The 27,435-nt window shown below is 46.5% G+C and overlaps 1 protein-coding gene across 3 annotated transcripts in view; it reads right to left on the bottom strand.

Annotated features, from left to right (window-relative positions):
- The window catches only part of PITPNC1 (phosphatidylinositol transfer protein cytoplasmic 1), a 205,256-nt gene that overhangs the window by 20,680 nt on the left and 157,141 nt on the right, over window positions 1-27,435 (bottom strand). For all 3 annotated transcript variants that reach the window (XM_084864165.1, XM_084864167.1, XM_084864166.1), the window contains exons 5-6: window positions 23,048-23,143; window positions 1,380-1,535 (exon numbers count right to left, since the gene is read on the bottom strand). In XM_084864165.1, coding sequence (XP_084720291.1) covers window positions 1,380-1,535; window positions 23,048-23,143 — 252 coding nt within the window. The remainder of the gene's footprint in view (window positions 1-1,379; window positions 1,536-23,047; window positions 23,144-27,435) is intronic.

Here is a 27,435-nt window from a genome sequence, read left to right as displayed (position 1 = left end):
AAAAAGCTTAGCACACAAGTTTAAATTCAACACCTCCAAAAGAATTCCAGAAAGCTTTTTATAAAAAAATTATTGTTACCAATTTTTAAGAGGATAAACAAACAGATACTCAGCCTATCTGGAATGTAGAGATAACGTGGGTAGTATTTATTTTTATGGAGATGGAAGGAATTATAAAGGGCAGTGTTCAACACTACATTTTCTTTCTTCCTTTTTCTTTAGCCATGAGGACAGGGGTCATGTTAGAAACCTCTAAAAAACCTAAATCATTACCAAGGGAATTCCTGCTACAAAATTAATGAGCTTAGCCAAGGTGGGTATAGAATTGAAATCTGTATTTTGAGATTGTTCACAATTGACAGAATTCTATGAGGAGAAATTCTGCAGTGCACCATCTAATGGGACTACTGGGATTTCTTGCTCCGTCTCTTGAGGTGCCTTCTACACTCAGACGGTGCCTCAGGGTCTACATTTGCAGGACCTTTAGAGTGAGAATTATCCTCGGGGAACGCACATGCAGATAAGCCCTGTGCCTCTGCCTGCAACCCAAGTACCAAGTATAAGTATCTGTGCTTGGAACTAGATTAGCCCAATGCCAAATGTTTTTAACATTTTTTTTTTAATTAAAAATTTTCAATTACAGTTTGCATTCAGCATTATTTTGTACTAGTTTCAGGTAGACAGCATAGTGGTTAGACAATCATAAGCTTTACAAAGTGTTCCCCCTGATATTTTCAGTACTCACTTGGCACCATACAGTTATTACACTATTGTTGCTAGATTCCCCAGGCTGTACTTTACTTCCCCATGACTATTTTGTTAACTACCAATTTGTACTTCTTAATCCCGTTCACCCAGCCCTACCAACCCTTCTGATCTCTGTGTCTCTAAGTCTGTTTCTATTTTGTTCGTTTATTTTATTCTTTAGATTCCACATATGAATGAAATCACATGGTGTATGTCTTTCTCTGTCTGGCTTATTTTGTTTAGCTCCATACCCTCTAAGTCCATCCATGCTGTTGCAAATGTAAGATTCCATTCTTTTTTATGGCTAAGTAATATTCCACTGTTTATGTAGGTACCACAGCATTTTTATCCACTTGTCTACTGATGGGCACCTGGATTGCTTCCATAGAGGATAAGTGTTTTGAAAGTCCAACTTCCTAAATACACTCACACAATAGATATGGAGGTACAGGATAGGAGATGGTGTAAAAGATCTAATAGTGGAAGAAAATTAAACCTGAATGTAAAATGCCTAGATGCAGTTACCTGGTGTTGGCTCAGCACCTGTGCATCTGTGGTATATCACTCACTCCAGCTTACCATCAAGACAGGTACATGCTCCGAGGCTGAGGAACTGCTCTTTGTTCGCTTACCTTGTGTACAAATTGTTCCACTCTGGTCTGGAGACCCCAGACCTCAAACTTCACAGTCACCAGCTTGTAGGAACACATGATGGGCTGATGACTATCTCTCCAGCCTTCCCGTAACTGTCCCCGTCCTGTCTTCTCTGACTTGAAGTGTTTAGGATCCTGGAAAAAATATACCAAAGAAATGGTAACTTGGAAGTGAAGCTAAGTGAAAGAAGCTTTTCACCAAAGGCCACACTGTAGAATTCCATTTATATGAAATATCCAAAATAGGCAAATCTATGGAGAAAGAAAGTAGATTAGTGGCTAGGGAATGGGTATAGAACAGGGAATGGATGCTATGGGGACAAAGTTTCTTTTGGGGGTGATAAAAAATGTTCTAAAATTAGATTTAAGGGGATGGCTCAAAATTCTGTGAGTGTGCTAAAAACCACTGAACTGAACACTTTTAAATGGGCGGACTCTCTGGCATGTAAATTATCTATCTATCTATCTATCTATCTATCTATCTATCTATAAAAGCCTAAGCGACCATTATGATGGAACTACCAGTCACTATGACACACACTGACCACCAGGGGGCAGACACTCAATGCAGGAGCTGTCCCCAGCCTGTAGGCCCTGATTGTGATGGGGCCTGCTGGCCACCCTGTTGGTCCCTATCCCCCTCCCCCCGCTGGCTGGCAGGCCCCAATTGCCTGATTGGGGCTGGGCCCCAGGCTGGGATGGGAAACCAGGAGTAGGTGATGGTAGATGCAGGTGGTGAGGGAAGGACGAGGGGGAGGCGGGGAACCTGATTGGCCCTGATTGGTCAGGCCTAGAGACTCAACCCATGCAGGAATTTCATGCACGAGGCCTCTAGTATATCAATAGAACTGTGAGAGATACATAAATGCATTTTATACACTATAAAAAAAAGTGTTATAAGCTACCTCAGTAGGATTTTTCAGTGTGTGCTCTGCCCTGGGTTTGCTGACATCCCTGCATAAATGAATATTGTAATAGTCATCACCCCAAGCCCCTAACTAAATGTACACTGTGGGCATAGTATAGAAGCAGGTATCACACATGCTCCCTGATGATCTGACCTGAGGGTGTGAAGGGCATTGGCTGTGGGTGGTTGTGGAAAACTTCCCTCCACACAGAGAACAAACTCAGCTCTACTTGGACACCTCTGTTCCCTGACCTCCCACTAGGGTCCCTCCTAATTTGCATCAATTGCAGGAAAGTGGTGGGCCTGGGGGCAGAAAGAGACCAGAGTGAGGCAAATATATAATTAATGGAATACAAAATTTACAAAAGGGGTTCCAGAAGTGGGGGAGGAAAAAGAACGGACAGTAGGTATCCAGTGAAGTAAGTGCTTCTGTGAAGGGATCTTGAGAGTGGGTAGCATTTTTGAATCTTTGGTACCAACATTGCCATGCTGTATTTTTATTACCCAAACCAGTTCAGAAACTGACACTGAAATGATATGCACAGGCCCCGAATGATAGACCCATGGAAAAGGCATAATAAGCACAGGGTCTGGCCCATAGCAAGTGCTCCTTCATGCAAACCATGATTGCACCCCCAACACAGCCATTGAAGACTTAGAGTATCCAACCCTACAGTCCAGCAGAGACAGCAATGCCTTCCAAAGCACCTGAAGGTTGCAGTAAAACATTTGATGTTTAAGGCCATGGAACAAATTCCTGCCTGCCTGCGTTCCTATGCCACATAAAGCCATGAAGAATAAAGAGAGAATAAAGCAAGAGATGTATCAACAGGGAGACTACGGTAGACAATCTCCAAACATGGTGGCCATCAATTTCTTTCTCACCGTGCAGGCACGCTGCTCCTGTCGCCAGCGATAGAGGCCTTCTGCCCTCCCCTAGACTGGCCTTTGACTTGCTTTGACCAATGCAATGTGTCAGAAGAGACGCTGTGTCAGTTCAGGTCACACTAATGTATGTTTCAGACTTAAGAATAAAGCCAGACTGTGCAGTATCACACAGGAACACTGGTGGATTGAACTTCCAAAGCAGCAAAGAATTGAGGGGCCCCACAGCAAATTTCATTTCTGAGTAAGGCGGGTAAGGTTCTGCCTGACAGTGAGAATTAGGTAGATGGTGAAATCCAGGTGTGGCTCCTGATTGCACCACAAAATTACAAAGTTTTATTAGGATATTGCCAAATAAGGTTTTAGGAAAAGGCTAGATGGAAATAAGAAGTGCACAGTATTTTTAGAATAGGATTTTTAAGATGGAAATAAGAAGTGCACAGTATTTTTAGAATAGGATTTTTAAGGTGGACGTGGTAATTTGGTTTGATGTCCCTGATTTTTAAAAAAAAAAAATATTTTATTGATTTTGTACAGAGAGGAAGGGAGAGAGATAGAGAGTTAGAAACATTGTCGATCAGCTGCCTCTTGCACACCCCCTACTGGGGACATACCCGCAACCAAGGTACATGCCCTTGACCGGAATCGAACCCGGGACCCTTCAGTCCCCAAGCCGATGCTCTATCCATTGAGCCAAACCGGTATCGTGATGTCCCTGATTTTATGGATATGCTGAGTGACAGGTTGGGGACTAGAACCCCAGCCTCCCCTGTTCTAGCCCAATGTTCTTTCTTTTCTTTCTTTCTTTCTTTCTTTCTTTCTTTCTTTCTTTCTTTCTTTCTTTCTTTCTTTCTTTCTTTCCTTTCTTTAAAAAAAAAAAATTTATTGATTTTTCACAGAGAGGAAGAGAGAGATAGAGAGTTAGAAACATCGATGAGAGAGAATCAACGATCAGCTGCCTCTTGCACACCCACTACTGGGGATGTGCCCGCAACCAAGGTACATGCCCTTGCCCGGAATCTTTCAGTCTACAATGATGACGCTCTATCCACTGAGCCAAACCGGTCCCGGCACCCAATGTTCTTTCCACTACATTTACTTTTAATTCTAAACAGGGAAAGGGTGTTTTTGTTACAGCCAGATGCAAAGAAGCAATGCATACTTAGACTTTTTATGGCAACAGTGGGCTGATTTTTTGCAAGTCTGGAGTCATATCTATAGCTGCTGATTTCATCTAGGAAATCTCAGATGTGGCTACAATAAGGAATTCATGTCCAAAGAGCTGGAGGGAGGAAAGGGAGAGAACACCTGAGGGCTCTTTTAATGAAAATTCAAGATCAGACATGAACATCCAATTGAATGCCTTTGGATGAAGATGAGAAAAAAATATATAACCTGAAATATTCTGATCTCCAACTTTTCTCCCTTTTCCCATTCAGAGCCCATTGCCTCCCATCCTCACCTCCTCGCCCCAATACCCATTCCTCTTGAAATAATTTTCAACTCTCATTTTCTCACTTGAATTTGTGGACATAAATATGTAAGTTGTAAATTTACACATCAATTAACCTTTCTTTATAACCTTGAAACATTTTGTATTTTTAAAACTTTTGATCTGTGTTTCTACAGCTACTACAGTATCTTGGTCCTAATTCAAACTCTGTTATATCACTCTCTTTTTTTTTTTTTTTTTCAAATGGGATTTGACTGTAAGGGTAGAGACTCTTTTTTTTTTTTTAATTAAAAAAAAATACATTTTATTGATTTTTTACAGAGAGGAAGGTAGAAAGCTAGAAACGTCGATGAGAGAGAAACACCGACCAGCTGCCTCTTGCACACCCCCTATCGGGGATGTGCCCGCAACCAACATACATGCCCTTGACCGGAATCGAACCTGGGACCTTTCAGTCCGCAGACAGACTCTCTACCACTGAGCCAAACCGGTTTTGGCTCACTGTTTTTTTTTTGAGAGAGAGAGAGAAACATCAATGATGCCTGGCTGGAGTGGCTTAGTGGTTGAGCATCAACCTATGAACCAGGAGTTTATGATTCTGTTCCTGGTCAGGGCACATGCCCGGGTTATGGGCTTGATCCCCAGTGTGGGATGTGTAGAAAGCAGCTGATCAATGACTCTCTCTCATTATTGATGTTTCTTTAATTTATTTCTATTTTTATTGATTTCAGAGAAGAAGGGAGAGAAAGAAGGAAACATCCATCTGTTGCCTCCAGTGTGTCCCAACTGGGAATCAAACCCACAACCCTTTCTGTATATGGACAATGCTCTAACCAACTGGGCCACACCAGCCGGGCATCCAGGTTTCCTTATTTTAAAACAAGGTTTATAAACCTTTACCTTTACCTCTGAAGCTACAAATACCCTAGACTTTTCCACACTTGGATTTCAGGGTTTGGCCTATTTTAAAAGGAGATAAAGTTTGACTTCAGTGTGATGAAGAGATTACACATTTTGGACCTCCTGGATCTCAACCCAGTGCAACCAGAAAATACAGTGCAAGCTCTCTGTAGTGGGTTGTAGATACATCCTTCTTTCCCAGCAAAGACATACCTTAGTCCTCACCGCCAGTAACTACGGATGTGATCTTATTTGGGGGAAAAAAGTCTTTGCGGATGTAATGAAGCTAAAGATCTCCAAATGAGATCGTCCTAGATTAAGAGGGTGGGCTCTACGTCCAATAACAAGTGTCCTTATAAGAAACAGAAATGGAGAAGACAGCCAAAACCGGTTTGGCTCAGCGGTAGAGCGTCGGTCTGGGGACTGAAAGGTCCCAGGTTTGATTCCGGTCAAGGGCATGTACGTTGGTTGCGGGCACATCCTCGGTAGGTGGTGTGCAAGAGGCAGCTGGTCGATGTTTCTCTCTCATCGACGTTTCTAGCTCTCTATCTCTCTCCCTTCCTCTCTGTAAAAAATCAATAAAATATATTAAAAAAAAAAAAAAGAGAAAGAAATGGAGAAGATAAGAGGCACATGCTGTCGGAGGCAGAGATGGAAGGCACATAGCCACAAACCAACGAGCCACCAGAAGCTGGAAGAGGCAAGAAAGGATTCTTCTCTAGAGCCTCGCCTTGATTTCGGGCTCTGGCCTCAGAGCTGGGAGAGACATCCCTGGGGACGAGGCGAAAGGCTAACCTCACCCCTCTGCTTCTCATGTAACTGGTCTTGGTGGGCCTGGGCATCCAGCACCCCACGTGAACTGAAGGCACCGCCAAGGTCAAGCCACTGCTCCAAGAGACAATGTCCTCTCAGGACTGCCATTCTTCACTCTGTGGGCAGTATGGTCCCATCTAAAGTTCGGGCACTGTCTGTGAGAGGAGAGGAAGCCTGGTCATCTGCAGGGTGGTGTCAGTGCCGGCTCCTTCGTGGGGCTGTTGAGGGGCTTCTACTGGATAATGTAGGCAACATCCCCTGCCCAGCACCCAATGGATGGCATGTGATAGGCAGGAGACACTCGAGAGAGATAAGAAACATCCTGGAGAGAGACTGTAATGCAATTTCCTCAGATCTTATTAAGTTCCTCGAAAGAAGGCAGCAGGATTGTCCGAAGAGCAGCAGGACGGCTATTGCTCTGCAGTTATCCTGGGGCCCCGTGCACAGGAAAACGCTGGTAAGTGCAGCAGAAGCAGGCCTGCCCGCCACCACCATGCAGGTGTCCTTGAACCAGCAAAAGGCTGGTGGGCGCTCCCACTTCCCGGGAGCTGTCACCTGCCAGTGTCCACAGAACGGTGGTGGAAGAAACCCAGAGAAGGGCTTTTGCTTGTTGGATGCTACGACTAGGCTCCAGGCCAAGGACAAGGGATAGTCTCCAGTTTCAGGACCAATCCCTTTCTCTCTGTCTCCTGTTTCAGTGGCAGGTTCCAAGATGACAAAGCACTTTGCCCCCCTGCAGGCTGCTGCCTTAGGGAGTCAGGCCCCCCAATTTCACTGGAGCTCCGCAACCACATGGTGGTATTTGCAGGAGCCATTTCGGGAGCGTGCCTGGTGGGAACAACAGCCCGATGGGTCGGTCTTGAAGCCAGACAGAGTTTGAGCATCTCAGGGGTTTCTTAAGAGCTTTCCTCTTAAGGACGAGTAGAGAGCAACACACACAGGTGCAGTCCTTTCCTTTCAAGCGAAGGTGGGCTCTTTCCCCTCCCGGAGACCACGGCATTAGATTGCTAGGGCTGCAGTAAAAGTATCACCAATTGTGTGTCTTAAACAACAGAAATTTACTGTCTCATCAGCCTGGAGGTTCGAGGTTGGAGATCAAAGTGAAGGCAGGGCTGGTTCCCTCTGAGGGCTATAAATAATTTGTTCCACGCCCCTCAGCTTGCTTCTTGCTTTGGGTGGCTTGGTTGCCAGCAGTTTTGGTATTCCTTGGCTTATAGATGCACACCAGTCACATGACGTTCTCTCTGTAGGTCTTCACGTTGTCTTCCGTCCGTGTCTATCTCTGAGTCTACATGTCCCCCTTTTATAAGGACATCAGTCATACTAGATAAAGGCCCTCCCCCCCTCATTTAACTCAACCCCCTCTGGAAAGACCTGCTTTCCAGGTAAGCTCACTCTCAGGTTAGGTCTACCACAATTGCTCGCTTGGTCGTGGGGCGCTGCACCCCACACCCCTCAGTTGCAGCTGGTCCCGGGGTGATGCGGAATTCTCTGAACGTAATGCTCTTGCCGGGAAAGCTCTGCCCAGCAGCCGGCTGGCTGGGAGGTGCCAGGCTGCAGTTTTCCTGGCCCGGCTTCTAAATTCATCCACAGAGAGAGCTCCGGCTCATGTCTCGCTGCAAGTCCCCAGGCTTAGCAGATGGCACGCTGGACCTTTGCAGTCAAAGTCCATCTGCACGGAGGAAGGAGCGCTGGTGCCAGGACTGTCATCCCGTGGCCAGATGGACCTTGCTGGCCACCCTTCTGCGTGAGGACATCCTCTGCAGAAGGCTTCCTCTCCACAAGGGCAGGCACACCTACAGGCCTCCTCCACCTCACGCTTGGACAAAGCTGAAAAGGTGACCCTAGGCTTCTTCCTTAGGGCCGCCCAGGGGACAGGGCCCAGGAGACACTGTCCCGTGTTGGTTAGAATCAGTCTCACATGTGGGAGGTGTTCGGAGAAGTCCCGGGAAATCCTGGAACACAGCTGGAAGCATGGCTTCCGTCTCAGAGGCGATTTTATTAGCCGACTTTCACTGAGATGTTAAGTCTCTGTGATTAATTACCCTTTCAATTTGAACCACATAGGACCCTGTCCAACAGGGACTTGCCCTGTTAATTGAAACTAGGAGTTTTTGATAAATGTTAAATGAAAAAGGGCTAAGCAGCAACAGGTTAGGAATAGCTACATTATAGAACTATAATGCTCAGCTCTAAAATAGGAATGAACTACGAACACATGTCAGATTTTTTTCTTCTGCATTCTGGAATTTTTCTGGAAGACTCCAAGGTGTTATAGATACTGTTTTCTCATACCCCCTCCAAAGGATGGCTGTTTAAAACTGGTAAAATTTAGTCCTGACTTTAGACCAAGATTTCTTCAACTTGAATTCTAAAAGGGATACTCATAAAAATTACGCAGCTTTCAAAGAAGCTAGTCCCAGCAGACCACTTATTACAGGATCCCATTCATAGGAAATGTCCAGAACAGAAAAATCGACAGAGACAGAAAGATCAGTGGTTGCGCAGGGCTGGGGGAGGTGGCTTGTGGGGAAAAGAGCAGGGGGAAGAGGGGTGATAGCCAAAGCATTCAGGGTTTCTTTTAGGGGTGATGGACATGTTTTAAATCTGACGGTGGTGATGGTTGTGCACATCTGTGAATATACTAAAATCCACAGTGTAACTGAATTCTATACTTCAAATGGGTAAATTGTATGGTATGTGAACTATTCTATATATTAAAAGGCTAATATGCAAATTGTCCCCTGATAGGCAGTTTGACAGTGAGTTCAACCAGTGGGGGGGGCGGGGGCAGCTGGCCAACCACCCATGGCCCCTTCCCCCAGCCGGTCTTGGCCTTGACTGGGGCAGGCCGGACCGGACCCCACCTATGCACAAATTCATGCACTGGGCCTCTAGTATCTCAATAATGCTGTTTAAAAAAAACAAACAACCCCACAACAAACAGAATTAAAGAGCTTTCAGAGTGTGCTTGAGAATTGGCCCAAAACTTTACTTAAAAGGTCAACTGTTCTGCATCAGATAAAACAAACAAACTAACAAAAAAACAAACAAAAAAAACCTAAATGTGAACTACAGCCTGAAGCAGCCAATTCTTGCTTTGCTAGCAATTAATAACTAAAGTGCTGTTTTCCTAAGCATCGGCTCTTGGCATCAGAGTGCACCACGAACATCAGTGACTTGGCTACTGGCACAGCACCTCTCTTAGGGAGCCTGACGCAGAAGCCATCTGACAAGTAGACAGGCAGACAAAGAGGTGGCTGTGTGTGTGTGTGTGGGGGGGTATTGCTTCGGCACGGGTTCTGAGCCCTTCTCACTTATAATTCGGTGCCAGAAAGACTCACGACTCTGTACTCGGGGAGGAGGGAGCATGAGAATGGGAAATTTGAGCACATCCCACAGAATGATTTAATAATCGGAGGTGTTTTGTGTTTTTTTAAATTCTCACCCGAGGATATTTTCCCATTGATTTCTAGACAGAGTGGAAGGGACGGAGAAGGGAGAGAGAGAGAGAGAGAGAGAGAGAGAGAGAGAGAGAGAGAGAGAGAGAGAGAGAGAGAGAGAGAGAGAGAGAGAGAGAAACATCCATGTGAGAGAGACACATCAATTGGTTGCCTCTTGCATGCACCCTTACCGGGGCTGGGGAACCTGCAACTGAGGTATGTGCCCTTGACCGGGAATCGAACCTGAGACCTATAGTTTGACACTCTAACCCCTGAGCAAAACAAGCCAGGGCAATAGTTGTAGGTCTCGAGCTCTGAGGGTGACCACTGTTGATGGCTTTCAGGGACTAGGGAGAAGATTAAGTTGAGAGAACCCCAAGAGAGGTGATTAGAGGATAGTAATGGGAGGGACAGGTCATCATACTAGCTTAGTAAATGCTTGCTGTGTTCCAGAGCCTGTGCTGGGAACCCAGGTCTATTAGAAGTGTGGGTGGTTGGACTTGGGACTGCCATCCACAGTGGGGAGGGATGGTCTTGTGGGACCAAGCCCTTTAACTTGGGGATCGGATGCTGTCTCCAGGTAGGCAATTAAATTGTTGTCAGAGCTAAATTGTTGGACAGCCAGCTTGGTGCTGAACAATCAGGGGTTCAGTTGTTATCAGAGAAAACACCCCAGAATTCTCCTCACAACAAACTTATAAAGTACATGACTATCTTCTTCTTCTTCTTTTTAAATAATACCCTAGGGAATGCCCCATCCTATTCCCAGACTGGCTCCCTTCCTCAGCCCCTGCCATTGGGCATCTTGCATAAGCCCCTCCTTCAGGAGACTGCAGATGGGCCTGCACATTTCCAGCTCAGCAAATAGTCAGCTCTTGTGCAACTTACAGACACCCCAATTCCTGTAATTGATTCTCTTTAAATACTTCCCTCACATGGCTTTGGGGTTAGGCAAGAAGGATATTCCCAATGACTCTGAGCATGTCCCTCCCCTGCCTGTAAATGAAGACCGGTAAGTGGGAGAGATGGATGCAGGGAGCCAATGCGGAAGGGCCACCTGGGGTTGGCCCCGGGAACACCTGGCCTGAGCAGACTAGCAGCTGCCTGTGGGACATGGAGTCCTAACTCCTTTGTCCCCAGCCTTGGGCCTGGTTCCCATTCCAGAGCAACTTGAGATGGCTTCCTAACATCCTGTTATGTAATGCTAACCTGTTCCTCTCGGCAATGACAGACATGACTTTGTATTAAGATAACTTCAAAACCAGCAAGGTCACTCAAGGGTGCACTGGAAGGGTCCCTGCCTCATGGAGTGTGTGACAGTGAGAGGCACTAGCTCTCCTGATAGCCAGTGAGCTACCCTCTCCTCCCCCCCCCCCCCCACACACACACAAAGGAGGCCGCCAGGATCTGGCGCAGTGCGGAAGCCTCTGAACAGGGGCTGCCCCTGTGGGTTGTCCCGCTCACTCTGACCTTAGCATGCGGTTTGCACACAGGCTAGGAAGCATTAACAGCCCAGGACCATACTGAAGCTATACAATCTGGCCCCCAGGTAGCCTGAGTCTATTCAACCAGAAGCTGATAAAAGGTTAACAAATATTCTTGATGAGTTGCAACATGGCAACAGAGATCAGCATGGGATTAGCTGTCCCTAAAGCTAGCTTACTCCTCACGTACTGTATTATTTTTGGAAACATGGACCTCCAACTTGTTGAACAGAGATGGTCAATAAGCCAAAACATCTGTCAATTGGAGGCCATCAGGGATTTCCATTTTCAAAGTGGAACAGATTTCCAATTTATTTTAGCTTTAGGACAATTTTGTTTTTGCTAAATATGATATGCTTTGAAATCCCAGTATATAAAGCAGGTAAAGTGAGACATGGTCTCCCTGATCTGGGGCCAGGGATTGAGCTTGCAACCAAGGCACATGCCCTTGACTGGGAATTGAACCCGAGACCCTTTGATCCACTGAGCCAAACCGGGCAGGGTTCTCCTTAGCTATAAAGTGCAGACAATATCTATTCTCTGGGGTTGTTAGGATTAAATGATATAATGGAATAAAACAACTTAGCAACTCAAAAGTTAGTTCGCGTCCCTCTAAAGCTAGGTTTGGCAATTCTGTAAGGAATCTGTTGAACTTCTAAGGCCCAAGTTGATGAGCTAGTTGGTGTATGTCTTTCTTAGGGCCCCTTAACAATAACAGAGGAAGACAAGTGTCTTAGTATCACCTATTCTTTCTTGGGTATTTTTGGAGCCAAAGCTGAATAGCAATACCTGGAGTTTGAATAAATAGAAAAAGTGGAAGAGAGAATCACTGGGTCTTATTTTTCAAGGGGAAAAAACACCACTTCCATCTGCACAGAGGCATAGTGGAGACTCTCGGAGTGCCAGCTGGGAAGGGCTTGGAGAAGATGAAGCCCGAATGCTTGGTGGATACTGATTCCAGTGTTTGATCGGAGGAAGTAAACTTAGATGGTTGTTCCAGAGCCAGCACCCAACTTAGAGGCAATGCAGAAATTGCTCAGAAAACTGTACAAACTTATATTGTTATTAATGCCACTGGCTGGCAAGGAAGGCCCGGGATGTGACTCCACAGATGGTACCAGACCCCCAACAGTGGGAATGATTTCAAAGGCACTGATCCCTCCCTCATAGGGTATAGGAATTCTTCCAGGATTAAGATGGCTATTCCTAACCAGCCTGCATGGCTCAGTGGTTGAGCATTGACCTGTGAACCAGGAGATCACAGTTTGATTCCTGGTCAGGGCACCCGCCCGGGTTGTGGACTGGATCTCCAGTGTGGGGCATGCAGGAGGCAGCCGATCAATGATTTCTCATTATTGATGTTTCTATCTCCCTTCCTCTCTGGAATCAATAAAAAAATATACTTAAAAAAGATCACTATTTCCTTTTCCCTCCACGAAATTAAAATAATAATACAATGGTTTTTAAAACTCGAACACAGAATACAGACCTCTCTTAGGCACAGCTGCCCTACCTTGAATGGATAATAATGTAGTAACAAAATACCGCTTCCCTGGGCGCTAAGCAGATTGGCCTTCTGACCCCAGGGGTTGGTCATCTCTGATCAGGAGCTCTTCCCTGATATGCCAGTCAAAATGGATCATTTGTCACGTGCGGCATGACAGAAAAAAAAAGGGGGGGGGGGGGAGGTGTCACTCTGCTCTGAGGCTATTTCCCCAAACCTGGTACATTTACACAGAGATCCCTAGGTCCCACTTTACCGCATCCGGTTTGGTAGGCTTAGGGTGGGACGCAGGTACCTGCATTTCTTTAAAGCTCCCAAGGTGATTCTAATCTGATCTAGGAACTCAGTCCAAAAAGGCCAAGAGGTCCTGATGTTTTAATTGATCAGACTAAGTCTAGCAGAGGCTGATGGAGCTGCCCACGTCCTGGGAAAGCTGTGGAGTGGTTTCCTTGAAAGATCAGAGGGAGGTTCTCCATGAGATGGAATTAAAGCCCTTGGGGAAGTGCACTTCTCACTGAAAACATGGGCCCTTTGGCTCCTGCTTCCTTCTTTTAAAATCTTAACTTCTATTCTTCTAAAATATACCTGGTAAGGCTCAAGGTGGACAGCTGATAAAATGCCAAAGCTGCCTTGGGTAGTACCGGGACTCCAGTACTGCCCAAGGTTGGCACACAAACAGTAAAAGTAACTTCTAAGGTTTCTTAGAAGTGAAGTCAGAGACACATGGCCTTCTGAATTCAGGTCAAACAGTAACCCATGTAATAACTACACCTTTTAAGAAAACTCCACTCCTCGGCAGTTCAAATGACTATTTTCTGAAGGATCTAGTATCTGCAGAAGATTCTGTGATCTTGAGTCGTGGAGTGATTGGAACCAAGCCTCTGCTTCTCTTCGCCATTCGTGCCAACAAGTCAAAAGCAACCTACAAACAAATTCCCAAGCCCCTCTCCGAAGACATAGGGTTGGTACTGGGCAAGCATTCCAACAACACAGATCTCCACGACTGAGTCAAAGTGTGGAGAAGGGAGAAGACTTGTGGTGGACCAGGGACTGTGCTAGTAATTTTAATGCCCTGCTTTGCTATCACATCATCTCATTGCATCTCTCCTCATTTTTCCACTCATCCATTCATTGGAAGGGAGGAAGAGACTCAAGATACAGAGAAGGGGAGTGATGAAGCGAGAAGGCTGTGATGACCTGAGAGACCTCCCGAAGCCAAGGCCCTGGGTTACCTGGGGTCATCTGCACATGGAAAGTATGAGCTGAGAATCCCCACCCATAGCTTCTAGAGGTGATCTCTTATGCAGCCCTCCTCCCCCCACCCCGCAACAAGCCAATTGCTTCTCTCTCCCATGGATGCTTTGCTTGGCTGAATCCTTCCTTATGGGACATGGAGCCATTTCTCCAAGGACTCTTTGTATTGAGAAACTTCACTCCTGGCAGGGACTTTGAATCTCTGGTTTTGACCTGGTATTTAGGAATGCATTTGACTTGATTTTGTTTGACCTACTTGGCCTGGTATTTCACTATTAAATCCAATTGATAAGATCTGCAATTGCTACTCTGGGCACTAAGCTCTGGGGGGGCCTCATTCATACAAATTACAGCAGTAGTTAATAATTTTTCCCCTTGAAAAATTAAAACAAAACCTTTTCTCTAGGATGGAATTGGGCACTACTGTTTTTCTAGTAAAAATTAGCTTTGCTGCCCAGCCAGTGTGGCTCAGTAGTTGAACACTGACCTATGAACGAGGAGGCCAAGGTTCGATTTCTGGTCAGGGCATAAGCCTGGGTTGCAGGCTTGATCCCCAGTAGGGCGAATACAGGAGGCAGCCAGTCGATGATTCTCTCTCATCATTGGTATTTCTGTCTCTCTCTCCCTACCCCTTCCTCTCTGAAATCAATTAAAAAAATATTTTTAAAAACCGGCTTTGCTTAAAACATTCTAACAGGCTCCACATTATCAGGTCAAAAGAACAGCAGTGGTTTTAAAAACTAGCCCTGGACATGGTGCTTTGGTAAGACTTGGTGGTCAGCTTTCTTGCATTTGGAAGAAACGATATCTAAGAGAGATCACCTATTTGTTCATTGGGAAGTGAGGGGCCCATCATTGGTTTAAAAATGATGTAGTCAGGGTTGCTGAGGGCTGGACCTCTGTTCCATGTCCTTTTTTTTTTGAAAAAAATATTTTTATTGATTTCAGAGAGGAAGGGAGAGGGAGAGATAGAAACATCAATAATAAGAGAGAATCATTGATCGGTTGCCTCCTGTACAACCCTTAGTGGGGATCGAGCAAGCAACCTTGACTGGTATCGAACCTGGGACCCTTCAATGTCGTTTCATGCCCCCCCCCCCCCCCCCCCATGCTCTATCCACTGAGCAAAACCAGTTAGGACTGTGTTATGTCCTTTTATTTCCAATAGCTTTTTTTCCATTAATAAAATAATTGCTGTAAAGATGGCTGAAGGTGATTTGTTCACAAAAGGGGTAGTAGAAGAGGGACAGAAGTAGATTGATTGGGTAGGAAGGTCCAGGAGCTTCCCTTAGCACCTCACCCCCCCCCCCCCCCCCCCCGCCCCGCTTTGCAAAAGTTAGCCTTTCTAGTGAGGTCACTAATGGAGTCCTCTTGCATCATGGCTGGTGACCCTGCTTTGAAAGTCCTCCACTACTTGCAGAATAAACTCCCAGTTCCTTGGCTTGACGTCCAAGGATCTTCTGTCTCAATCAGACAGATCCTTGGATATGCACTAGGCCTCCTACCGTGGTCACTGCCTCTGCCCTCACTTACTACACTGACGTTTCCATTTCTCTCGTCCTCGAAATTCAGTGTGGATCAGAGGGTAATTTCACATAGCTTTGAACGGGGGCAGTCTGGATAAAGCCCTCCTGGCTGAATCAACAACTTCACTTTTAGAATCTATTCTACAGAAACATTAGAACAATGCCCAAAGGCCGAAACCGGTTTGGCTCAGTGGATAGAGCGTCAAAGGTCCCAGATTCGATTCTGGTCAAGAGCATGTACATTGGTTGCGGGCACATCCCCGGTGAGGGGTGTGCAGGAGGCAGCTGGTCGATGTTTCTCTTTCATTGACATTTCTAGCTCTCTATCCCTCTCCCTTCCTCTCTGTGGAAAATCAATAAAATATATTTTAAAAAGAACAATGCCCAAAGGATGTCACATGATGATGTTTCCTGCAGTACTATAAGAGCCAAAGAATGGACACAGCCTAAATGTCCACCAAGCAGGGAAAGGCATAAGTAGGACATAACCGTAAGATGGCACAATCTACAGCCATTACCAACCCTGCCAGATAGATGTGTGCTTCCATAGGATGGCAAGCTCCTAGTGCCCGTGAAAAGCTTCTTTTCATCGAATAATGTTATTTATGCACCATGGTTAGGTATAAACACCACCTTTAGTAACAGCTATTTCTGATGAGGTGCCACAGGACATTGTTTTCCCATGTTATTTATATCATGTTGGAACGTTTTTTTTTTTGTTTTGTTTTGTTTTTTGTTTTTTTATGAGGATCACGTATTACTTGGTGAACAGATGAACAATAAAGATAAACACGTTTTGAAAGCCCAGCTCAGATTCCGCCACTCCCAGCAAGCCTGCCCTGACCACTGCTGTTGATGGAGGTGTCCCCTCCCTGAACCAGCTGGATGATGGTCGGGCAGAGGGCGTGAATCTCAGGAGGGCATTTCTCCTGCTGCCTCAGGCTGTGCTGTCATTACCTTCTCGTCCCAACCAGATCAGAAGCTTCTTAAAGGTGAGGGTGTCCTACTTTTCATTCCACCCCACAGGCTGTCCCCACCCAGTGCTGCACTGCATCTGCACAAGGGATAGTTCTTGCAGGTCGGAGAAGGGCAGCGTCTTCCTCTTGCCTTCCTGGATGATCAAGCCCTCATGGCTGAATGGACCCTCGCTCCCACACTGAGGAAGCCACTGGAATACCATCTGAGCCTCACACTGGGCCAGAGAACTATTCACTTCTCAGTAGCATCAGACTGGATAGATGCACAGTATGATACCCAATGTGTAAGGGGGGATGGAGAGAGAAAAGCCAGTTTCCCAGGTGACCACCCAGGCTCCCCATTTGCAATGACATGGCAGCTACAATGCTGCCTTCCTCTTGGGGCCACGGGAGTCGGGGTGTGAGGGGCAGCAGACCCCTTGGGAAATGGCGCCTGCATACTGCAGTCAGTCCTCCTGGTATCTAAGAGGGCACAGCCCCAGGAACTTGGAACCCGTCACAAACAGCTGTGCTGCTCTCAGAGAGAAACAGATGGATGGAGGGAAAGGGGAAAAAATGACAATGACAACACAACAAAATGAACTCGACAACGTGCCCTAGCAGGAGGCAGCTGTGCTAAATGTGGCTGTTGGGAGACAAATGAAACTTCTACCACCGTCAATCACCAGGATGCGGACCAAAATGAAGACATTTTTAATCCGAGTGGTTTGGGCGAAGCACTCTGTATTGAGGGGTACGGCTAAGTATGACAATATTTACCCACTTTGCCTCTTGGTTCCCTTTCTGGGGGCCCATCCTATTGAGCAAAGAGCATTTAATCTCTCACCTCTGACAGTTTCTGGGAAAGTTAGACATACATCTCTTTGTTCTGTTCTCTCTCCCTTAAGAGAGAATTCAACACATATTTCGATTGGGGGGTCCAGCAGACTGGCTGCCGGGGATCCCCCCCCCCCCAAATATATTTTTATTAATTTCATAGAGGAAGGGAGAGGAAAGAGAGATAGAAACATCAATGATGAGAGAGAATCATTGACCGGCTGCCTCCTGCATGCCCCACACTGGGGATCGAGCCCACAACCCTGGCATGTGCCCTGATGACCGGGAATTGAACCGTGACCTCCTGGTTCATAGGTTGACGCTTAACCACTGAACCACACTGGCTGGGCTGCTGGTGATTTCTTAGTCCAGACAATGATCCGAGCCTGGAGGCTGAGTTAAAGAGTCCCTTCTCTTAGTCACACCCAGAGGGAAGGCTTTAAATCAAATTCTGCCTAAAACTCTTGCCCTGCCCTGCATTCAGTTACAGCACTTTAGGGGCGTGCTTCTAGGAGAGCTGTTATCCTTTCTTCTTCACTGCTCCCTGGGTTCAAAACATCATAAAACTTCCCATAATAATGATTATGCTTTACTTATCCCCGGCAAGGAGACTTCTTTCACATCCTCCAAAATGAAGAGGACCTTGATTTTTCTGTAAAAAGCGGATCAAGTTCAAAGGGTAGTAGAGACCAGATAGTCATGGCCTTCATTGCCTCAGTGCCCAGCACGGAGCCTGGCACACAACAGGCACTTAGTAAATGCAAATTAATGAAATTAATTAATGAGTCCTGCTACAAATAGGCTCTTCCATATTTCCGTTCTTGGATTGGTCTGTAGCAGTGTTTCTTGACTCACCACTGTGGACATTTGGCTGGGTGATACTATTCGTGGGGGAGCCCTGGGCCCTGTAGGATATTTAGCTGCATCTCTGGCCTCTGCCCACTAGATGCCAAACATCTTCCACTTAGTGGTGACAACCAGAACTATCCCCAGACATTGCTGGATGTCACCTGGGGGTAAAACTGCCCCCAACAGAGAAACACTAGTTCAGAGACTTCCCTCTGCTTTACAAAAATCAACGAAGAAGAAGAAGAAGAAGAAGAAGAAGAAGAAGAAGAAGAAGAAGAAGAAGAAGAAGAAGGAGAAAAAGAAGGAGAAAAGACAAAACACAAAAAAATCCTCTTCTTCTAAACTTCCTTCACCAGGGAAATACACCCGCTCCCTTCTACTCAAGGCATGTCTGAACACCTAGAAGCTACTCTGTATGTCCTCCACATTGGCGCCTCTGGGGAGCTGCGAGGAGGCCAATAGAGATGCCGTTATCTCTGGTCACTCCTCGTCTTAACAGTGGAAGCCAAACCTTATGTAGTGAATCCAGGAGGAAGAGCGCTGGACTTTACAGAGCCAACGCCAAGGCCTGAGACAGAGCCCTCTGAGCATGGCTGTCAGAGATTGTCCAGGCTGAACTAGCGCTGTAGGCGGGGTGTCCAGATGTGCTCCCACCCCCTAAGCTGCTCAGCCTTGCAGGGACGGGTCACTGCCCGTGCCCTCTGTGGGCATGCTCCAACCAATCACGCAGAGTTTTTCCTTCATCTTGAAACCATGGCAGAGCTTCAAAGGGTCAGGATGGAAATCTTGGCGAGAGGCAACAATCCACCCATCAACCACACATCAAGTACAACCTGCTCAGATTTTGGCCTCCCCTCCTATTTGCTGCATGGGTGCTGCTCATGTGACTCGGTACAAAGAGCCTTCCGGCTCTGGTGGGGGGCGGGGCCTTGGTGGGGCTGGGTTGAGACTGATGGATGAGCTCTCTGAGCCTGAAAAATCATAGTGACTGTGTTGGTTTTTTTTAAACACAGCGATACTCTGCAGAATTCTGCAATGGATATGAGAGAACAGAACTTGAGACAAAGGGGTTCTAGGGAGCTGAGGCATACAGCTTTACCTGTCAGAGATTGTCCAGGCTGGAAAGAGCAGTCTGGAAAAGGAGAATATAGAGAGCACTGGGCTAGGCGTCAGCTGATCCAGAGCCTCCAGTGACCTTCTGATTCCCCGGTTAGTGGGGGCACCAGAGCCACCAGCGGAAAATTCCCAGCTCCGGTCACCTTATAGAGAGAGGCATTCTTGATTATGTGGCTCAGAGGTTTCCAAGGAGAAATGGAAAAAGAAAAAAGTGCTTTAATCCTCTTCTCCGGTCTGGACGGCAGTGTGAGTGGGTGGAGAGGGTGGAGAGGACTGACCTAGATAACCCTGGTCCAGATCCATAAGCATCAGAAACCTCAGATCAGCCACTGGCACCACAGCTTTCTCCCCAGAAAGTGCGATCCTACTGATGACGCTGACGTAGCCAAGTTACAAAGATGGATTGGAAGAGAAAGTGGGTAAAGCTGTATGCCTCGGATTAAAAAGAAAAAAGGAAAGGACTCTGATTCACAACTGTTAGCTTGCTGGCAACCAATCCATTTTCTCGGATGGTGCTCGCTCTAAGGCCGTGGCTGCTGGAAGGGAAAATAAAGCCCCTGGCTTTCACTCATTCATTCAACAACCGCTTCATGAGCATCTGCCATGTGCCAGCGCCATGCCAGCTGGTGCGGCATGGAGATAAAGACAACTGCCTTTGTCTTCGTGGAGCTGTTGACATAACTATGAGCTAGCATGAGCTAGCATGATCTGGAAACCCCACAGACCAGAAATCTGCACAGTGGGTGGGGTGTGGGATGCTCAGGAGGTGTCCATGGGAGAGGTCACATTTGAGCTGACCTCTAAAGAGGAATAACTGGATGCTCCCCAGGGAGTGGCACAGAGGCAGGGAGGACAGGAGACTGGAAAAGACAGAGGGCCATGCTAAGAGACTGGGCTTCCTCCCAACCACTGAAGGGTTTTACTCAAGGCCAGCCTGACCAATATGGCTCAGTGGTTGAGTGTAGACTTATAAAGCAGGAGGTCAAAGTTTGATTCCCGGTCGGGGCACATGTCTGAGTTGCAGGCTCGATCCCCAATGTGGGGAAAGCAGGAGTCAGCTGATCAATGAAACTCATCGATGTTTCTCTCTATGCCTCTCCCTTCCTCTCTCTAAAATCAATATAAATATATATATTTTAAAAGGCATTCGATTGCACTTGAACAAAATAAAATCTAAGTGTCTTAACATAGCCCCATCTCCCTCGAACCATTGTTCCTTGTTTCCACTGGCACCATGCTGGCCGCCTTCTGATTCCTCATTCGTGGCCCCTCAGGGCCCCACCCATGCTGCTACCTCCTCCCCCAGCTCTTCCTGTTCCGTGGGTCTCGGCATGTCATTTCCTGCAGTACGTTTTTCCTGATTCCATCCTTTTACGTTCTGTTTCCCTGTGTGTACTCATTATTATTTCGTTACTGTTTGGCTCGCCTGCTAGACTGTGTTCTGAGGGAAAGGGACCCTCAGCGTCTCTTCTGCCCATTGCCATGTTACCATCTTAATACTGAATGTCACACTCACTGAATATTTATTCGACGAATGACGATTCTCCTCTCATTTCTTTGGTCAAACTGCATCCAGAAAAGAATACCAAGGCCCGGAGAAATTAATGACTGTGAAGCAAGAAGTCCAAGTTCCTGGAATGCCTGCCCAGCGGTGGTTCTTGGAGCGCGAAGCACAGGGAGATGAGTGAGGCACCGCTGAGCAGGAAGGGCTGGCTGATTTCCTCATTAGTATTCCACGCTTGTCCTGAGACTTTCCACGAACCAAGAGGGAACGCCCGGAGTACAGGCAGGACTGCCCCAGAGCAATTGAAGAGGAAGAGCTGAAATTAGTTTTCTGGCAACACTGCCGTTCGGGAAGCCCCGAGCTCCCAAGAGGCCAGATGTGCAGGAAGGACAGTGGCATCCCAAGGCCTAAAGAGCCACGGGCGTGACGGGGCCACAGCTCCACCCTTGTGCTGCACGATGCTCTGCATGATCACCGAAGCCCCATCGTACTGGCCAACTGGATGTGAAACCACAGAAACGGCTCCTCCGTGCTGTGAGACGGGGCGACCAGCTTTCTCCTCCTCGGCGTGTTACACAGAGAGCATCTCACTCTGTTTTTCTGAAAACGCACGAGCGTTGCTGGCTGCAGTGTCCTCTAAATTGATGGCACTGAAAAGCTCAGCCTTGGACCAGAATGGAGAACTCACACCGCAGCCTCTCCTGGGCTTTGAGGTGACCTCAGCTGCGGAGCCACGCCTGCCATCAAGCAGCTGGCTCGGCATTTGCTACCCTCAGGTTAGGCCTTTATATCCGAACGAATCCCAAAATGTGAAGGTGAAAAAACAACAACCCTGAACCGCATGGGGAGCCCAGTGTGTGCAGCGGTGGGATTTATTTTTAACGGGTTTATTTATTGTGTCTTAAATAAGCCTTAATGAATCTCAGAGAAGAGTTTCAAGGTTCACATGTTACGGCCCAAGGACAAGTCTGGGGCCCTGGGCCCAAACACGCAGTGATTGGCTGCATGTTGCTAAACAACAGAAACAGCCCTGCATCCGCTGTCCTTGCAGGGCTGGGCCTTATTTACAAGGGGATCACCCGAGTGCCTTCTGCAGCCATCAATAAAGCACTAACGGGATATAAACGATGGCTTGCACCCACAGTCAAGTAAAAAGGTCGGGCTGAGGCGAACAATGGGTTCTATTAGGGTAGAAACTGTAGAGAAGATAGTCTTTTGAATTTATTCTCAGACAAGACAGAAAAAGGAGAAGCCCCATGAAAGCGCTTCCCGCTTGGAGAGAGAAAGGTTCCCCGCTGACAGGTGCTGCCCAAGCTCTAACATTCATTCAGAGGGGACTGAGTGGCATTTTCTGTGGGTGAGACCCCAAAGATACAAATGAAACTCAGCCCCTCCCTCACAGATGGGAGACAGGTTATGCAGAAGCCTGGAAAAACAGGAAGCCAGAAGTAAACGCTGGTTTTTGTTTTAAATCTTCACCCGAGCATATGTTTATTGACTTGAGAGAGAGGAAGGGTGGGATACGAAGAGAAAGGAAGAGAGAGAAACATTGATATTCCATCTGTTGCTTTCCATACTCACCCTGACCTGGGATCGAACCCGAAACCTGTTTTGGTGTAAGGGTACGACACTCCAACCAGCAGCCACCCAGCTGAGGCAGTAACTGCTGTTTTTTGTTTTTTTTAAAATCCTCACTCAAGGATATTTTTTTCCCCATTGAGGGTGGAAGGGAGAGGGAGAGACAGAGAGAAACACCAATGTGAGAGAGACACATCAATTGGTTGCTCCTGCATGCCCCTGAACAGGGCCAGGAGCCTGCAACTGAGGTACGTCCCTTTGACAGGAATCGAACCCGGGACCCTTCAGTCCACAGGCTGATGCTTAACCCACTGAGCCAAACCGGCCACAACAGTAACTGCTGTTTTTTAAGAGAGACCAGTATGTTGGGTAAGTTTAGCTTTGTGAGTATTTTGCTGCCCAGAATGATGGCAGAGTTGGGGGGACAGGAAGACTACACTGAAATTGTGTGGCAGCCAGGGTCAATGATGGGCCCTGAGGAGGTGGGATTTCATGTTGAGATACACAATTAAGAACCCAGCAAAATGTGAAACCAGACTAAATGAACACAAAGACAAATGGAAGTCTCCAGGTTATGGGGGACTTAATAATTCTTAATGAATGAATCTCTTCCACATGCTATCCCATCGATCACTCACCTCAGATTCTTTGTAGTAACGCTCTGGAATTTCATCGCAGGCAATATCAATAAAGCAAACTTCTCTCTCGAGGTCTTTGGCTTCGCTGTCAAAAATCTGAAAGAGCAGAGCAAGAGATCAAAGGTTAGTGATATCAGGTGATAGCTTCCAGGTGCCTGCTGGCAGAATTACAACCTACAGAGCATCTTCACATGGCTCGGTGCCCCTGGCTCGTGCCTTCTGGGGCCTCAGAACTCACAGGAATCATGAAAGGCTTTTAGTCACTGCCCGTGTTTGTCACATCAGAGGCAGGTGTAGCATCAATCACCGCTGGGTAGAAGAAAATGAAGGTTGTTTTTAGAAGTTCAAGACTGAAGACATAAATCTTTTTCCAAAATGTCTGCTGAACAGGGGGAGTGAAGAGGCTAAAAAGGATCTAGCTAGATATGAGACATAAAGCAGTAATACAGCCAAAGATTTAGGGAATTAAAAAATGTGTTTTTCCCCCCCCCATTAAAATTTTTATATCTTCCTAATTTCACAAAGAATGCATGCTCACTGTAGAAAATACAGATAAATAGAAGAAAGTGGGGGGCAATGGTATATGTACAGAGATAATAATTTAATAAAAAAATTAAAAAAAAGAAGAAAGTAAAGATCTGGGTAACAACCCAGTTACCCAGGGATACACACAGGGCTATCCTTGAGCACGTGAGAGCATGGTTTCCTCAGTACACAGAGGGGTAGGAAGGTAGAACCTTAAAAAGATACTGAGATGACTTCCTGCCAGTCTACTCTAGGTTTCATGGCCCACAATGACCATCACTTGCAGATAAATATGTAAGATAGCTACATATACAGAGATACATTTTGGTGGAAAGATTACATTCCTCTAGTTTTTCCAATTGCCATTTTTCTAGACTAAAGTGATCACCTTCCCAGCCCTTCTGAAGGATCTGAAGGATGGTAAACAAATTAAGTTTGCAAATATATATATATATATATATATATATATATATATATATATATATATAGTGATTTCAGAGAGGAAGGGAGAGGGAGAAAGAGAGTGAAACATCAATAATGAGAGAGAATCATTGATTGGCTGTCTCCTGCATGTTCCCTACTAGGGATTGTGCCCCCAACCTGAGCATGTGCCCTTGACTGAGACTCTTGAGTCCGCAGGCCGATGCTCTATCCACTGAGCCAAACTAGTGAGGACCATCCTTGTAGGTTTTAACTGTTCTCCCTACCTCCATCCCCCCCATTTTTACAGTTGAGCTAATTCCAGCAGGGGAACCATCCGTTAACACTAATTAAATCTGACTCTTCAGAGGGAATGAAATATTTGAGAAGAACAGGGTGGTTGATGCCTAAGAACATTGTCTTGACACACACATTTGGTGCCTGTTAATAACACCATCTCCCAGGAGGGCAATGGCAGGCCTCTTTGCATGCTACTCTCCCCCTGCTTTGCTTCTCAAGTTTAAACGATTAGTCCTTTCCAAATGCTTTCTGAATAATGTTGGTGCTCGTAATTATCCTCCAAGTCTGCTGTTCGCTCTGTTGCTAATTTTCTCCTAAATCGCTTGGAGACTGGACTCTTTCAGATTTGTTCAAGGAGATTAATCCCATGGTCTGACCTGAGGTGGTCACTGCATTTTCCTTAGAGGCAGAGAAACACTGGCTCCTGGATCAACTCTGATCCCTTCCACTGCCAAGGAGAGCCAGGTGCTTCAGGGCATGCCCACAGTGGACAGCTTAGGAATGAGAGACACGGGGGGGGTGGAGGGGGGTGGGGGACAGGTTTAAGGCCAAGTGGAGGAATACACTGTGAGATGAGATACTGGGCCCTAGGTTGTTTTTGTGAGTGCTTTCCCTCTCCCTTTCATGCACGAGTCTCTTTTAAGTGTGTGCCAAGAGAAGAAAGACTCGTGCCTCATTAAGACAACAAACCAACTCGGAATCCCCAGAGGGAAATGAGCTTCGGGAGAGTAAATTACAAAAGAAGTGAGAAGTGGGACATTTATTGGTAGTAAAAATTTATGGGACTGAAAGAAGGGGGCATAAACAGGGGCTAAGGTTAGTTACTGACGATTATGTGGCTTTTCCTACTTTAATTCAAACATTTTTGACCGCCCCGTTTTAGCAGTTATCAGATCGTTGCCTCTCAGCTCCAAGGTTACCCTTTGGTTTCTGCTTGGTGATAATGGCCTGGACCCTGTAGGCACTTCTTTGTAGCAAGTACAACATCAAGCCGTGCACTCAGGCACTCCGCAGGGAGAAGGAGGCTTCTCTTCCTGGTTTGGATCTTACTCCTTCCTTGGGTATTTCTCCTCTCTTACGAGGAGAGTATTACTATTCCCAATTTGCAGATGAGAAAACCAAGGTTCAAAGAACTAAAAAGCTTTGCCCGAAGTCACACAGCCAGTCAGCAGGGAAGTTGCTGACTGGCTGTGTGAACTTCCAGATTGGATTTCAGGGCCAATCTGGTTGGCTCCTCTTCCCCTCCCCCGCAGGCAATGAACACCCCATAAACACACTCCTTTTAGATGAACTATTCAGGGCATCTCCAGCCTTCACCATTAGGCTCTACCCACTCTTGATAAAAGGCTGCCTTTTGGCACCCACCTGAGACGATATATATCAGTCAAAAGTGCTCCCTGATTCTTTCCAGAAAGATGAAACTGGAATCTGGTTTTCCTACTGCTATTTATAAAATGTATGTCCCCAAAGTCTTGGAGCTCTTCTGGTTGTTGAGTAGTTATGCTGCAGTAGAATCTATGTTGGGACCCTTTGGTTCAAACTCTGGTCTCCTTCATTAATGTGACACTTAACTTCTGCATCATAGTCAACAAAATACCAAGCACCTTTGCACTACACCTTTCAGGGTGGGGTTCCCACCGCCTGAACAAAGCCACAAAAAATCACTTTGAGGACCTCAACATCCTCTTCAGGTTCCAGATACAAAAGTCATAATTTCCAATAAATAAGTAGTCTCCCAATGATTAGAGATATTAGGAGATGTTTAAAAAAATATTGATTTTTTTATAGAGAAGTAGGGAGAGGGATAGAGTTAGAAACATCAATGAGAGAGAAATACCAATCAGCTGCCTCCTGCACACCCCCTACTGGGGAAGTGCCCACACTAAGGTACATGCCCTTGACCAGAATCGAACTTGGGACCTTTCAGTCCGCAGATTTACATTCTATCCATGGAGCCAAAACCGGTTAGGGCAGGAAATGCTCTCAAGTTCTCGTTAAGTACCTGCTGAATCAATGGAAGGCATTAGTTTCTGCTTTCCAAAGAGGAATCTATGGCAGGAATTCTAACTGATGTTAGTTTTCTTTCATAAGCCCGAGTTCTATTTTCTTGGTTGTAAGCACCCTTTCTTTTCATGATTCCCAAAGTAGGGCTCAACGTAGAGTGGAAGCCTCCTGTATTGGTCTATATCGGGAATTAGGGGATCTGAGTTTGAATTCAGTTCGCTCTTCTGTGTAACCTTGGGCAAAGCCCTGCATCTCCGTGGGTTCTCCATGTCCTCATCTGCGAGATGAAAGGCTTAGCCTAGATGGACGGTGTCAGGGAGTTGAGGAATATTCTGGAATTGTAGCCAGAATTTGGGTAGGTGCATATTTTGGAGAGATTGACCGCTTTCATGTGATTATCAGAGATCTGTGGCCCAGTGAGGTTGGGATGGAGCGAACCAGATCACCACTAATATTCTTTTTTTAAATAAATTTTATTGATATTTTACAGAGAGGAGGAAGGGAGAGAGATAGAGAGCTAGAAACGTCGATGAGAGAGAAACATCGACCAGCTGCCTCTTGCACACCCCCAACCGGGGATGTGCCCGCAACCAATGTACATGCCCTTGACCGGAATCGAACCCGGGACCTTTCAGTCCCCAAGCCGACGCTCTACCACTGAGCCAAACTAGTTTCGGCACCACTAATATTCTTTCCAGTTAAAGTGTCTGTGATGTTGAGTGACCTCTGGTCATGTTATCTCCCAAGTCTTGCTCTTTGGCTGAGTCCCTCTCTGTCCCTTCACCCCATAGTCAGCTGACTTGGGTGGTGCACAGAGGGGCTGCAGGGAAATGGGAAGTGGGGGTGGTCACGATGTAGTGTAATCAGAGGCCACAGCCTGGGTGAAACAGTCTAATCTTCATGCTTAGTTTAGGCCTGATCCAGAATTAAGCCAACACTGTTAGACACAGACAGAGGCTTGGCCAGGCCTCCGGGGAAACAGCACGAGTAAGTATTTATCTCGGCTTCCCCAGTGGCAGCAACAGCAGCTGCCAAAACTCTGGTTCAACCACCACCTCTTTGAGTAGGAGATCTGCTGAGATAGCGTCAGGACAAGATGCATCTTGTTGGTACATCATCAAGTCAAATGACGCCAGGAA

The sequence above is a fragment of the Pipistrellus hanaki genome (genome assembly GCF_964339955.1).
Source record: "Pipistrellus hanaki genome assembly, chromosome: 16".
Taxonomy (NCBI): Eukaryota; Metazoa; Chordata; class Mammalia; order Chiroptera; family Vespertilionidae; genus Pipistrellus; species Pipistrellus hanaki.
This window is presented reverse-complemented; position numbering and strand designations above follow the sequence as displayed.